This window comes from Vespula pensylvanica, chromosome 1 (genome assembly GCF_014466175.1).
Source record: "Vespula pensylvanica isolate Volc-1 chromosome 1, ASM1446617v1, whole genome shotgun sequence".
Lineage (NCBI taxonomy): Eukaryota > Metazoa > Arthropoda > Insecta > Hymenoptera > Vespidae > Vespula > Vespula pensylvanica.
Window position 1 is genome coordinate 13,102,515 of NC_057685.1, and position 15,888 is coordinate 13,118,402.

The 15,888-nt window shown below is 35.3% G+C and overlaps 1 protein-coding gene across 5 annotated transcripts in view; it reads left to right on the forward strand.

The window, feature by feature from the left end:
• Positions 1-15,888, forward strand: part of LOC122630332 (host cell factor 2-like) — a 36,641-nt gene that overhangs the window by 15,935 nt on the left and 4,818 nt on the right. For 3 of the 5 annotated variants that reach the window (XM_043814735.1, XM_043814745.1, XM_043814725.1), the window contains exons 2-7: positions 2,049-2,208; positions 6,330-6,487; positions 14,354-14,510; positions 14,598-14,894; positions 15,011-15,321; positions 15,522-15,868. In XM_043814735.1, the coding sequence (XP_043670670.1) occupies positions 2,055-2,208; positions 6,330-6,487; positions 14,354-14,510; positions 14,598-14,894; positions 15,011-15,321; positions 15,522-15,868 (1,424 nt within the window). In that variant the 5' untranslated portion in view covers positions 2,049-2,054. Of the gene's footprint in view, positions 1-2,048; positions 2,209-5,662; positions 5,834-6,329; positions 6,488-14,353; positions 14,511-14,597; positions 14,895-15,010; positions 15,322-15,521; positions 15,869-15,888 lie in introns of those variants that run through there. The other 2 variants (XM_043814755.1, XM_043814752.1) reach the window with 2 other exon arrangements.

Here is a 15,888-nt window from a genome sequence, read left to right on the forward strand (position 1 = left end):
TCGATTATTCCATCGGCCTTCGACGGTTGAAATAATAGCACAATTTCTATGAAAAACGAAGCTCGTTTGCTGGCTGAAATAAAAATCGGATAGCTAACACGGCGAGAGCTTTGATAAATCGAATCCACGTGCTCGAGACGAGAAAGTCGATTATCTCGAGACAAATGTGTTACCTATGGAAGTGTGTAGGCAGGGTATAAAGGGGCTGGAATTAATGATGGTCGTCACTTTCCTTCGCCGCACCCTCCAAAAATCGTTACACCTGATGTCGGTGCATAAAACTATAGTACATATATATATTTTTTTTCTCTGTGATTCTCTTAAGTGCATTTGCATGAGGCTAATTAGAGTTGCATATATTGGTTAAGTGCTTGAAAATTTACGTCGATATCGAAGGGAAATATTATTCGGTGGTAATGAGAAACTACCGTTTTTAATTATTCGAACCATTAGCAGGCTTTAACGATGCTTTCGCCGATTTTAATTAGCCTGCAAGTGAAGTTCACGGGCTTCATATCATCGAAAGGCATTTGATGCAGACATGAAGAAGCGAGGAAAAGAGAGAGAGAGAGAGAGAGAGAGATATTTCGTTTGAGCGAACCGTATTCAGGGAATTCTCCCTAGCTAGTAGTAAGTCGTGATAGTAGTTGTGACGATAGCACCCTTTAGGGCAGATCCATCTTCTCTTTCATTCGAGCGAAAGAAATGGTCGAAGAAAAAGAGGGTGAATTAAGTAGGACCGGAATCGAGAAAGGAAAGGCAAGCGGTCAGAAGTCTGGCCAAGATTCTATCTATCTAGAATCAACTATCTGTTGTAGATATAATTATCTATACCTTGTATCTGAATAATGCATTCGTCGAAGTAGAAAAAAAACTGCTTTTAGTATCTTAGATTTAAATGTGTCTCGATATATTTGAATAATAACGTGGCTAATTTTCATATTGAATTTTCACGCAGAAAATCGATTGGATATTCGTTAAATCGAGTTATAACAATCTCCAAGGTTCATTTCACGCTTAATCGCTTCCGCAATTTCTTCCTTCTCTTCTCTTTTTCTACGTTTCCCCATGGTCTTTGCATCAAGAAGGAGGATCGTCGGAAGATATTTGTTCAGGATACGGATAAACACATTGCTAAGGCCGATCAATAATCGGTGGCGACTGTGCAAATATTTAGTTTCACATTATGCACCCTCAAGACCGAAAAACGCGACTCTCTCACGTTACTTAGTATCCGCACGCGTACAAACAGAAACATAGATTAAGAGAGAAATTGAAGAGGAGAAAAGAAGATGGAGAGAAAGAAAGAAAGAAAGAAAGAAAGAAAGAAAGAAATAGATGGAGAGAGTTGAAACGCAGTTTACCTGATAAAAAATTGTGTATCGACCATTGCAAAATCGTAGACGTTATTTACCCACCTTCTCTGCGATTGATAGAGCTTGTTTAATCAAAATGGTAGACTATTGTCTTTTCTGTCAATGGGATAACAATGTCTTTTTGAAATCGTCGAATAAAATATATAGATCTGTGACTTAAAGTACATTGAATTAATGTATGACTTTACATTTCGTAGTAATATAATACATATGTCATTACTATGACTTTTATCGCTTCTAAACACATTTTCTTCGAAGTAGAATCATCGACATCTGTACTATCGTTCAAAGTCATTTCGATAAGAGATAATTTATGAACTTAAGTAGTAAACGTCGTTCTATAACAGATTCAAAAGCTGCTAATTTACTATACTAACTTGGAAAATACTTGGAAAATACTGAAACGGAAGAGAATTAGATAGGGTCGACTAGAGAGATAGAAGAGGACGTTTGGGTAGACATTTATCTCCATTAGATTACCATTTAATTCACTTCCCTTTTTGATCTAACAGCAAGATTACAAGATTTCGTATATTTTATGTCCTTATCTTTTCGTAAATAAGATGACATTGGTGTAAATTATTTTCTTAAAATTAACATTTGTTTCTACCTTTCTAGTGAATGCTCTTGTGAGTATTTAGAGATATTAAAAAGAATAATAATTTGTTTCAGGAAAAAATGTGGAGCTCGGTCACAGCAGCTGGTACGGAAAATGGACCTGCACCACCTTCGAGAAGTAAACACAGTGCGGCATTGCTCGCAGGACACGTATATCTCCTTGGAGGTCGAAATGGAAATTTACCACTCAAAGATCTTTGGCGATATAGTCTTGGTAAATAAATAAATAACATTTCGTTAAACTATCATACAAAGTTTAAATGTTTCATCGATGTTAAAATGTGTTCAAAATGAAGAACGAAAGAATAGATAACATAATAACAATAATCATAAAATCTATTAAAATGAAAATTTGTTATTAATATTTAGTAACATATATATTAACGTATATTTATTAATAAGACATAGATTCTCTAAAATTATGTTATAAAACGGTATAACTTTCACGAAGTGAGATATTTGCAAGAGTTCGGAAAATTCTATAATTATGAAGGGTGCCGATGGGTCGATGTTTCGAAGTACTCTCCGTTACGATACGCGAACACCGTATCTGACCAACAAACCCCATCGTCTCACTCCATGACGACGAGGGGTGCGCGATGGAATTTGAACGGGGTTCAGTCTGATCAATAATGCGCCGTTATTAAAGCCCACGTATATCAAGTAAATCCGCCGCCGATACTCCACAATTACGGCTGTTTCCACGGAGATCAGACGTAGGTGAATTAATTGCACCCTCACGCAATAATCAGCGGTCGGTGTTCGTGACGTCGAGTTTCTCGCTTCTGTGCATCATATGGTTATCTGTTCGCTGTTTTCTCGGCCGACATTTAAATTTATTCCATTTCCAGATTTATTCAATTTCTTTGCATCATTATAATCAACGAGTGAATATATACATACATAAATATACATATGCGTGTTTATACATGGAAAAATATACCAATTATATAGTGGAACTTAAAAAACGTCGTATATAAATTTGTTTATTTACATATTTTACTATTCACTCAAACGTACTTAGAAATTTTTTTGAATTAGCCTACACATTTGAATGACTCCTATTAAATTCGCAGCACGAAAACGTGCTATCTTTTGTGAGAGTTATAATCTTCGGAAAGTTCAAAGTTCTCTTAGGCTTGGATAAAGCTCGAACCACTAGTTATCGGACCACCAGAGCTCTAAACGTATTCCCGGCGGGTCCATTCGGTCAATATTGCTAGCTAGATAGAGTATGAGGTTATATAGACTATACACGGCACGCACACAGTTACACTAAATTTCAAGCTCAGTGAAACGTTGATGCGCTTGACTCTGAGGCAGATAGTACAAGAAGATTTTATATGGCATGTTCGTTAGATGAATGTTTCCGTATTTTGTAAGATTCTTCTATCTATGTAATTATTTATCAATACGGAAGCAAGACAAAAATTAGATGCAAATTAGAATAAGAGAAAGATAAAGATATGCTGAAAGATAAGTTCGAGATTAGATACGTTTATGAAGCATGAACGCATTCATTATGATTCTAATATAAAATTCAATGTAAATCCCGACAACAAATTTCAACGTTTTAAATAAATAGAAGAAATGTATTTTCATTTGATGACATTTTTTTTTACGTCGCAAATAGTTGCTTAGTAATTTAATTCATTATAATAAAAAAGAGTAACTTACGGAGCTTTTTTGAGAGGTCGATTCACAAATTTCTCTTTTACTTGTGAATATGGATGCAAAGCGAGTTAACGTTTACATCATTACCAAAGTCAATGCGACGCAAGCTTTTGAAGGGAACAAATTCGTTTCGGGTGAACGTGGACGAACGAGTGACTCCCTGTTAATCAGAAGGGGATTGTCCGACTGTAGGGTTTGGGTGAATATTAAAGCAGCATCAAAAGAGTTGGTTGGACCGTGGCAGTTCGTCTCTCGAGGCCAAGTAATATCAACGGGGTTGCGTCAGGCAACGAACATTTTTTCCATCCCTTCGTCTAGCACGTTTTAAAAGCATAGCGTTGTAGATACACTCGATCGTGCAAAAATATTGTGATAACTCCGAGAACCACGAGAGTGCTTCATCCATGGAACGTTTTTGTTGCACCCTCACCTTCGCAAGGGTAGAAAAGTTGAGAGGGGTTGGTGGCGTCCAATACCAGGGACAAACGTCCCTTGTAACATGGATTCCGATCGAACTATTCACCGTAGTCTCTTCTTTTTCATGGCTGTCGGTTAGACGTGTATGTGTGTGTGTGTGTGTGTGTATGGTACATAGATATCTAGCTAAGGTATATACATATCGAGATGGAAATTATAAAGTATGATGAATCTGCAATCTCAGCACTTTTGCCTTGATTCATCTCGATCTCTTTCTTCGAGAGGAATATCAATCGACCATGATGTCTTTGATCTGGAGTACGTATTCTTACTTAACTTTGAGTACATACTTTTCTAGAAAATTCAAGTACTTCGAAATTAGATAGAAAACAGCAAATTGGTTAATTAGAAAATGTCTAGTGTTTAATGTATAATTAATATTGACAAGTTCTCGCATATTCTCAGATTAGTTAATAAAAAGAAGGAAAAGAGAGAGAAGAGAGAGAAAAAAGAAATCGGACACTTTATGTTTGCATGTATATAATTTCATCGCAAAAATAATCAAATTTATTCATTGTTTTAGCATAAAAAGATTATTTTCTAAGTAAGACAAGGTATTGTTCCATAAGCAACTAGATACGACACGTGTACGTAATCAATGTCGGGCATCTCTAGTGGCATTCTACGAGAACCGCATACACTTCAGAAAGCACGTTATGGCTCTTACGTAAATTTTCTAGGCTTTGTTCTCCGGCACGTTTCATAAGATAGCTGAGTTTTTCTACTCCCCGATGAAAATGAAAAAAAGGTCATCGCGATGCTGCCAAACTAAGCAATACACGGTGCCAGATATGTCAATCGTGACAAAGACAAGAATTCTTTTGCTCTCTGATGACTATTGAATTCATTCGATTATAGTGATCTTTTTTTATTTAGTGATGTAATAAACGAAGAAAGTTCAAGCTCGAGACATATTCCTTCCGGTGGTATCTATATATTTTTCTTATTCTTTTTTTCGTTTTTAGAATAAGATTCATCTCGTCAAATGAAATGTCTTACTCTGAATATCCGTAAACATTAAGTTTAATATTTTTTTTTTTTTTTTCAAATCTCTCTGGTATCTCTCTTCTATACATTTCGTCATTTTTTCCTTGCTTGCTCATCCCCCTACTTATATATAAAGCCTCGGGACACGAACAACCCTCTCCTTGCAATCTCTCTCACTTTCTCTCTTTCTCCAGTCATATGGGAGTGCTCACCATGGTGAGAATTTATTTCAGCGTACCAGATTGCAAGGGCGGGTAAGGATGTGATTTAAGAACGAAAAAGTATATAGTTGTAAATTTCAAAGATTTCGAAAAAGGGAAGAAGATCGTTTATATTCTCCTCGAAACATCAAAAATATTTGACTTTTTTTCTCTCTCTTTCTCTCATTTTCCCTACAAATAATTTTTCTAATGTCACTTACTATTCTTTGTTCTTATAAAAATTAGGTCAATGGAGTACATAGGTATTTAGCTTCGCGGCGAAAGTAAAAAATTAAAGTTTTTGTCACAAAATAAATATGTACTTTACAGAACTGGAAAGAAGTCTCGCGGAATGACAAGGGCAAAATGGATGCTCGGACGGCCATTCTATCCGCACCTTTGACACTCCCGTAATCCCTACTATTCGACTCTTACGATATTCTTTGACATAATAGGAGGATTCTCGTATTTAAAGTTTATACTGAGAACAAAGAGAAAAAAGTAAGAATATTGTTTCATTATGTCATTGATCTGGGACTGCGCCAATGATTTGATATTCAATTCATGGCTCGCTTTGTCTCATTTGTTCTCGATACATCTTATTCATTGGCTACGTCGCTATTGTCATTCGATCTAATTAGTATGCGTGAGCATCTCTGCAAATAGCACGATAGACTCGAAAATACGTGAGAGGAGGCGTTTCTTTCCATTCTGACCAATTAGATCCGTATTCTCTTCTTTTATCTTCTCAATTCTGCACAGTAACTTTAGAATTATAAAATATAAACTCATTTTTCTATTTTATTTCTATTTGTTTAATTGTAATAAACAAATAAAATTTATAATTATTAAAATGAAATAATAGGGTTTATAATTATATATTTTTTACATAGTTACATTAATATAATTTGAATTTCAAAATACGTGAACATAAAATATTGAAAGGATGGTTTAAACAAACGTATTAACTTTTCGTTTCATTTATTTCATTTTGCAGCTGAGAGCAAGTGGGAAGAATTACATCCTGGGGGAGAAAGGCCGCCGGCTCTTCAGGAACACAGTGCGGTAGCATACAAGGACTGCCTTTACGTATTCGGTGGAGAACTAGGCTTTTCCGCAGGCACGGAAACACCACTTTGGGTTTACAATGTCAAGGTAAAACGTAACCCACGGCTATCGTGTTCATACTTGACTACATCAAACTATTTAAAAAAACATCGTAAATTCGATGTTACGATAAACGAATTTTTTTTCAGTTAAATAGCAAAATTATCTGTGTGTGTGTGAACGAAACAAAAAATGTCGTTTTTTCTGAATACAATTACAAAATCAAATAATTTAGGATATACCTACACATGTGTTTAGATGAATCTAGTTTTGTGCAGCTAAAAAACGCATTGCGGAATGTGTGCCACAAATTTTTATTTATTTAAGATTTCTCTCTTTTTTTTTTTTTTTTATCAATCAACTTGTTAAGGAAGTTTAAGATAATTTTGCATCTCTATGATGTGAGTCTCTTGAAGAATATTCATACAATTTTCTGATAATTTAAATTGTATTACTAAGAAAAACGATTTTTATTGTTTTTCACTGTAGATTTTCTTTAAATTGCGATTCTTGAGATACATTCTAAGCTTCTTTAAACTTCAGAAATTTAATTACGTAAGAACGATTAAGAGCGATTAACAAAGTTTTTAACATTGCAGTTAAGTTAGACAAATTTCCGGAACATCTCGTATTAAAAGTTTAATAAACTATACTTTATCATACTTTCAAGCGTGAATTTGAATCATCGACGATCAAATAACCAACCTCGTTAAATTAAATACGAAATTGCATTTGATAGTCGAGTCTGCTTGTATCGAAATCGTTACTAAGATTTAGTCGTGAAGGTCTCGTACGATCCGATTTAACGAGTCTACAGTAGCCTCGAGGAAGCTCTCTTGACAATCTCAACTATCCGAGGGAGGGATCCAGTACCCTCGATCCGGTAAACGAGACGAAGGGCAATATTGGGTAACCATGCTAAAATTGATTGATAATATCACGCCTCATTACATTTTTCTCTAAATTCATTCAATATAACGTCTTTAAATTTCGTTAATGATCTTCTTTTTTGTCTTCAAATAAAATAATAATTTATCATATAATTGCACCTAAAAGTATAATATAAATAAAATATAATGAAATCCAGAAAATAATATAGTAATCAAATAAAAAATGTTATAATTCAAAAAACAATTTGGTAATCATGTAAAAAATTATTTTGAAATGCATAGAGATTATACGCGCGTAACAGATCGATAACGAATATCGTATAATCGGATAAACCTAATCGCTCAGTAAAGTTCTTAAGAGACATGATACGAATTCTCGTTGCCCGTTTCACGTTCTTATTGTTCTCCCTATGGAGTCCTTGACACTCGCACGAAGGGAGCGAATAGAACGTTCTATCTGTCAGAGACTGTGTGTATACCAGGAAAGTCGAAGTAAACCACTGTTGGCCCAATATGGAGGTCTTGATGGTACGTCTTCGTTCACCCTGTCTCACTCTTCCTCTCTTTCGTTTTGTTGTTTCCATCGCAGTCGGATTCGCGTGTAGTCCCTTGAAAAGAGAAATATGCTTTTGGGGTGGCTCGCTTTCGTGTAAAACTCGTTGTACTCAATGACGTTGCTATTGATTTAGCGGTTTCTCAAGGGTGCGCGACACTTCCCCCTTTTCTCTTCTTCTCCTGTATTTTCTCGTCCATCATCATCATCCCTCTTTTCGTTCGTTCATTCGTTCATCGAACAACCCTCGTTCCTCTTTTCTCCTCTCTTTCGCAACGAGGAAGGATCGTTAAGGAAGAGTTTTCTCTGTTGGTGTACATACGCGAGACTCAACCGTGCGGATCGTTGTTATCAAGAGAAATGGAAAAAATGAAGAGAGAAGAAGGGAGAATGAAAGAAAAAGAGAAAGAAAGAGAGATAGTATAAAACCAAAGCTTTTGTTCCTATGATGGGATTGAAAAATAAAATAACACGAATACGATCGGCTTTCTAGTAATTATTATATTAGAAAATATTTAACAGATATATCGTAATGTCAAGAAAGTGTCAAGGATATTTCAGTGAGAGTACAAAAATGCCTGGTAAATATCACTAGGATATTCATAATATATTTAGATATTTGTGTAGTATTGGTATAGAAAATGTTTGGAAAAACCTCTAGCATTTTCCCAATGTCGCATTGCTGACGTTTCCTGATGTATTACGTAATAATCCGCATAACTTAAAGTCCGATATGCAGATATGCACGTTCTTTGCATATTCGAGATCTATCTTGAAGTGGCTGAACTATGTGTGCGTATCGATGATTAAACATTATCGTCATTATTACTGGAAGCATTTCAAATGAAAGATAACATGATGAAGGGGAGACTATTAGAATGATTATCGACTTGGTTAATCATTGAGAGACATTGTCACTTAGATGGGACAACTTTTCGCAGACTGCTTTCATAATAAAAGCTTTTTATAAACAGGAACTAATAACTTGCTGCACCTCGAAGCATCCCTATCAAGAAGAGAAGTCATTTATCACTGTCAGAACCAACATAGTAGTCTGGCCTAGCATCACCCTTAAACCCTTCTCTTAACGTTGCAGAATAGTGAATAGAAAACACATCGATATATTATGAGTAATCGATCACCTGAAGAAGGGTAACGTCAGGTTCAAATGAGTAGTTCTGACGGGCGTTGGCATAGCATACAAACGAAAAGAGATGTCAGAGATAGTGACATTTTCAGCCTTTAAAAAGCTCGACATGTTGTTCGATTTGTCGCGAAAAGCCACGAACTTTCTAAGAAAGTTTGAAAAACTTATGAAAGAGAACAACGAGAGCACCTCGTTTTATTTTTCATTAAACTTGAGTTATCATTTGTTAGCTTAATTTACATGAAACCAAAGAACGTATCGATCCGACTAATAGCTTTCAATCATGTCTAGAATGAAAGTGATTCAATGCGAAGTAATCGGGTTCTTTGATTACTCTTCTTTATTACTGGCTAAATACCACTATAACTCTGATATGAACGATCGTAAATCAATTTGATTTTTCATTATATACGTAAAATACATACATACATAAACTCGAATATACATATAATTTCGTTCAAGATTGTTTTTATGTTTCCATTTTTACACACCAGAAACGTTAAATAATGTTTAGTAAGCTGATTTGGTTAGTAAATTACACATTTTTCTAAACACAAAAATATTATACTATGTTATCAGTGACAAATGTTTTTAAATCGATTCAAACGCGAACTCTTAAATATATCAATTTAGAAACAAATGGAACTTTCAAAAAAACATCTCATATATAGTTCTATGGATCAAAATTAATCATGAAATACTATCGACGGCAATAAGAACAAGTTTGCCACGAGATACGTAATATCGATTGATTTCTTTGATGGGAAGAGTGATCCCACTTACGAGATGTGGTTATAATTTCATCCAATATTTAATACCTCCTCGTCTTTCTCCAACGTTTCTGATTCGTGGAGTACGATCTGAACTAAGGGTAGTTTTTGGCAACAGCTGGTATCAACAGCTCTTTCTCCCGTTTCATACCTTTGAGAATTGAGATTGTAAGAAGTAATTAAAAATTAATAAGCCTCGGAGAACCCCATATACATTTTATTTACTAGGCTTAGTTCTTTGTGGTTTCTACAGAATAATCATAAATAAAAAAGAAGTTCTCTCTGTTTTTACTTTTAGACGAACGCATTTAACAAATAGTGAAAAAAAATAAATAATATGAATATTTGTAAATAAAATAAAATTATTCTTTACGAAGTGTACACATTAATGTGTATGAAAACAAAAAAAATTAATAAAGATTATGTTTACGGAACATACACGTTATCTGATCACGTATACATCGATGGATGTGAAAAAAATAAAATAAAAATAATTCTTACACAGCATATACATATTGATTGATTAACTATTTGATTTATGTATATGCTCGATCTTAAACTTACTCTGTATAAAATAATATACGATTGCATTTTTTCTAAAACATCTTGAAAACATTTTACACAAACATACACAAGAATTATAGTAGAGTATCTTGCAAATGAAGTTATTTCGTGGTTCTTTCTCGCGAATATTTCTCGCGAATATTTCTTGCGAATACATTAGATCGTTCGCGTGTTGTATGAAAGGAATTGGAGACGCCATAGTCTAGGGGTGGGTTTCACGAGGGTACACGAGATAGGGCGGGGATAAATGAGCTAGTGGCACTTTTCCCTCGTCAACGAGCGACCATACAGTTATCTTTTTTCACTCGATGCCTTCGCAGACTCCGCTCTTTTGTCTCATCACTATACTCTATTTTTCTTCGCCCGGCCAGCCGCTTTTTTTATATATCGGTGTTGCTATTGATTAAGAAAGCTCATTGAGAAAGACAAAAGGCACCTCTTGCATCGTCATTAAAAATGCAGAGTACAAAGAAAGAAACGTCCTTCTCAGCACGTATAAAACATAATATTTATATTATCTCTTTCGTGTCAATTTCTTTATGATATATGTTTTAACATATTTCTTAGAGATATTGTTTACCCTTTATTATTTACAAGAAAATCTACAACATCGTATTAAAGCCTCGTACAGTGAACAAGACCGGCAAGAGCACATTAAACCGAATGGATAAGCATCGAGCTAACTCGTGTGCATGCAGTCGTATGATGCACATGTTTCATAAGAAATGTATGGCTTGCCTTCCACTGGTTTTAACGTGATATCCGTCTTGAAACATAAAAACCGCCTTGGGTCAGATAGGTCAAAATTTTAAGAACATCTTCTCTAAACGTCTGAACATCTTCTCGCATTTAAAAACCTTTATCTTGTTTTATAAATTTCTTATGATAATAAATCTGATGATTTTTTTAAATATATTTCATTTTCTCATTCTATCCAAGTTGCTATGGTAACCTTCAACTCGTGTTTTTAATTAATGAAACATAGTCAGAGACGGAAATATTTCTTTCGCGGCTCCTCTTTCTCGTTGTATTATTGAAATCCGTATTACGAACGTGCCAGACAAACCCAATCGGCTAAACCAAGAGGGGTCTTTTTGTACCCGCGAGTCATTCCCTTTTTTCACTTTCTCTCTGTCCTTCGTTAAAACATATCGTCGTTTGCAACGGATCAGAGAAACGATATATATATATATATATATATTCTTGAGAGTAGAACGTACGTATGATTTATTCGCTTTGTCGCTTTCGAGACGGACGCCATTAAGTAAATTTTATTTATATACACATTATCTTAAGCAAGAAAAAATCAAGATGTATTTTGAAATTACAAGGAATGAATATAAAGGATGATAGAAAATTATAAAAAATTTTTTAACGTCAAATTTACAGACACTCGATTTCTTAATCGTTTTCGTTATCGACACTGGACGCTCGAGAACACCAGAAAAGTGGCTATACCGACCTATCAACTTTAGGCACGTACTTTGAGTTACGTAATTACTTTCAGCACCCCCTAGTATACACTACACAGCCTATGTACCCTCCTCCCCTATGGTTCCCTCTCCTCTCCTCATCTTTCCATCCTCTCTCTCTCTCTCTCTCTCTCTCTCTCTCTCTCTCTCTCTCTCTCTCTCTCTCTCTCTCTCTCTTTCTCTCTTCTTCTTCTCCCTTCAACACACGCATAACCGTTTCAACGTACTTCCTCGTTCTTGCTACGCTGGTCCATACCGACTGACTGGGGTTAAAAGACCCGTGATTGCCACTAGACATCAAAAGAACTACCTACGTCCGTTTTCTTCCAAAAGAGCGGAAGTAAGAGAGGGGATGAACGTAAAGTAAGGAGAGATAGAGTAAAATCCCTAAAAGCAATCGTCGTTTTACAAGATATTCCTAGAAATCGAAATACATCCTCTAGTTAAGGGGATCAAAAGATAAGAGAAAAGAATTTTTCGTATCTCTCTTGAAATATTCAAAGAAAATGAAAAAGCTCGCGATATCTTTGTCAACTTTATTCAAATTTTCCATCGCTTTCTCTCTTTCTCTTTCTCTCTTTCTCTCTTTGTCGCTCTTTCTCCTCTAATCGAGCCATTTTACCCTCTTTTGAGTAGTAAAGAACCGCTTTTTCAATGAGTAGTACTTTCCTCTCACGTTTCAAATCTCGTTAGGATCAACTCGATCTTGAAATTTCATCAAAATTTCTTGTCCTTGAAAAGAAGAAGAGAAAGAAGAAAAAGAGAAGAGAAGCCACAAATAATTTTATGATTTCTATTCTCGTCGTTAACGTTTAAAGCTGTTCTTTGACGCGTTTACGATATGGAAATAGCTTAGAAAAAAAGTATTGTACATACATTAACGATTTCTACGCTCTATTTAGTATAGCTACGGTCGTTTAATCCAAAGTCTGGTTTCCTTCGTTCGCCGAGAGATAGAATTGCTGATGCGCTTGAAGAATACGCGTTTACCACGCATGCCCGAATTTTCTAGGAGAATGAACGACGAAGAATTTTACAACGTCTTCTCTCGTCTATTGGTTTTAATGTACATGGATGCATATGTATATCTATCTAAATTTAGATCAAGTAAAAGGAAGGCTTCTTTTTTTTCTCTCTGTAGAAAATGGAGCATAATGCATGTCCTACTTACTCAGAGGATAGCAAATAAAAAAAAAAAAAAATGAATAATAACGTTTTAAGATAAAAATTCATAAATTTCTTTGAGTGCCGATTTCTTTTTTTCTTCCTTTCTTTTTCTATCTTTTTCTTTTTTTCTTTTAATGACGTACATATGTACACAATACAGCTTCTAGTGGCAGAGACCTTGTGAACCTTGCGCGAATTCCTTCATTCGCATTCTTCTTGTAAAATAAAATGCAAAAAACTGACTTGCTTTCGCATCGCAACCACGAACGAGCTTACATATTCATGGAAGCTCCGTGTCGTTTCTATGGAAACTATTCTCGACATTCTTCGGTGCCTATGCTCTTTAACGAATGTTTCTTAAATTCGAATGTGTGTGTGTATGTATGTGTATATATATATATATGTATATATATATATATAATATATGTATATGTACATACGTAAATATGCGGGTAAAAATTTAATGGTGACTCTGAAAAGACCATGTACTCTTCCTTTCATAATTTATGTTTCACGTGCATAGTGTAAAGCTTTTCGTGAGGAGCTGTAATGATGTCTTACGTGTATTTCTTTGAAAAAGAGAGTGGCTGATACGCAAAATGAGAAAAAAAGGGTCGTGAACAATTCTTTATATTTCACATTCTTTTGTATTTCTTGTAATCGAGATGCTAATCCTTTTATTAAAAAATATTCATAAAATTTCTTTTGATTTATTCTTCTATTAAAGTAAAATACAAAAAAATAATTTGTTAAAAAGAACAATTTGTTCGATAAGTAATGAAAAAATACTGTTTTATAGTCCGCAGGATTTTTCCTATATACGAATAGGGACAGAAGAAACGTCAATAATTACGTATAGTATTGTACAACTCTCTTCTAAAGTAGCTCGCGCAGTATTACAAAAATAAGCCCAGACGCAATTCAGACAGCGGAGCTTCATTCATTCCACCTTCATAATCCGAGGGCATTTGAAGAGTTTCCTGCCGGCTTACGTAAAGAGAGTAGGGAAAAAAATTACACATCCTCGACTTTTAATAAACGAATTTCTATAAAATTTCGACGATAAAGAGCATAGACGTTTCGCTCTGTTAATACTAACAATTTTGATCTCTATACTTTCAAAAGGTTTCTATTGTACATAGGTCAAGGACGTTCGATAGAAATGCTTTTTATTAGTTTCAACAGCTCATCAGAAAACTTCTTTATTTTTACCGAATATTTATATTTTTAGCAAATCTGTCGTTCTAACGTTTAATTTTCGACTTCACTTTTTAAGTAATTAAGAAACATTATTCTAGTGTCAAAATAATCGTGCAATTATCTTGATTGCAGTTCGTTTGTTAATTTTCAGACGAATACGTGGAGAAAGGTCAGAGCTCAACGAGGTTGCGCGGTTCCTAGAGGTCGAAGAGGTCATACGGCCTTGGTCCATCGAGGTCAAATGCTCATATATGGAGGTTATCAAGATTTACGTGGTAGTTCTCCTGAATTGTGGGCTTTCCACTTCGGTAAGTTTCTTTTATGCTTCGCAAACTATGTATATAAAATTAAAGTATATAAAATAAGATAATATTAACATCTCTTCAAATTTGTAGAAACAGAATCGTGGCATCTATTATCATCCAGCGAAAGTGGCCCAGCTGCGAGACACAAACACTCAGCCGTTTTACATGGAGATGCTATGTATATTTATGGTGGTATGACGGATTTACAAGAGAGAAGCGATTGCTGGCGGTGGGACGTTAATACCGCTTCTTGGTTTATGCTGAAGAACAAACCTGGACCGGGTCCACTTCATGGTCATGCTGCTTGCAGACTTCCAAGTTGTATGTTGATCTTTGGTGGAGAGAGCGGTGGTCTCGCTACCAATGAACTATGGAGGTTTCATTTCGGTAAAGAGCATGAAATAACTTAGATATATAGATATATATCTACGTGTATATGATATATATATATATAGTATCTATATAGTCTGAATGTTGTGCAAACTTTTCGATCGTTATTACAGGTACAGAAACTTGGGAGAAACTATCTGTACCAGGACCCAAACCCCAACCCAGAGCAGAAAGTGTTGCCTTGGCAGTATCCGAGTTGTTGATTCGTGGTACCAGTAGCGATAATCCTAAACCAAGGTTAAAAAATCAAAGAGCGAGATTGTGTAATAATAGAATATCACCGAACGAAGCACCTACGAGGCCTAGTTTTCTTAAAGAAATCTCAAAATTATCGCAGATCAATCTGTCAAGATTGAGCCATCCAACCAAGTGTAGTTATTCCGTACTCAGTGGACAAGACGATAATGAGGAAAGTCCTCAAGAGGTAATCTTTTTTATTATGTTTCTTTTGTTATTTAAATCACTTGTCACACATACATATATATATATATATATATATATATATATAATGTATATGTAATTATTTACTTTGTATCGAGCAAGTACATCGAGCAGTAAATGTGCATGAATATGTGTTGCAACATAAGAACGTAGGCTAAATGAGTGAACTGAGCCTGTACGCAGGCGAACACGTATTATCCGTTTCAGCAAGTGGACGTAGAAGCCGTAGAACCTTCGATGGGGATGGTAAAGTCTCGAAGTGCCAATACCTTAGCTCGTAGAAGACAGAAGCCGCCGGAAACGACGACAAAAACAACCGAAGCTAGCAATAGTAACAATAATACTGGCAGTGGCATGACCAGAGATCCTATTTCGGTGCCAAATTTTCGAGCTTTAACGTTACCAACACCAGTACTAACACCCGTGGAGGCAGCTAGATTAGTTTTCGTTGATCCAGACGAGTTGAGCGATAGCGAGGAGAAAAAGGAACCACCTACCTCGAGACTGATCGAAGTTCAGGAAGAAAGGAGGTTCGTACAGTTTTCTGCGA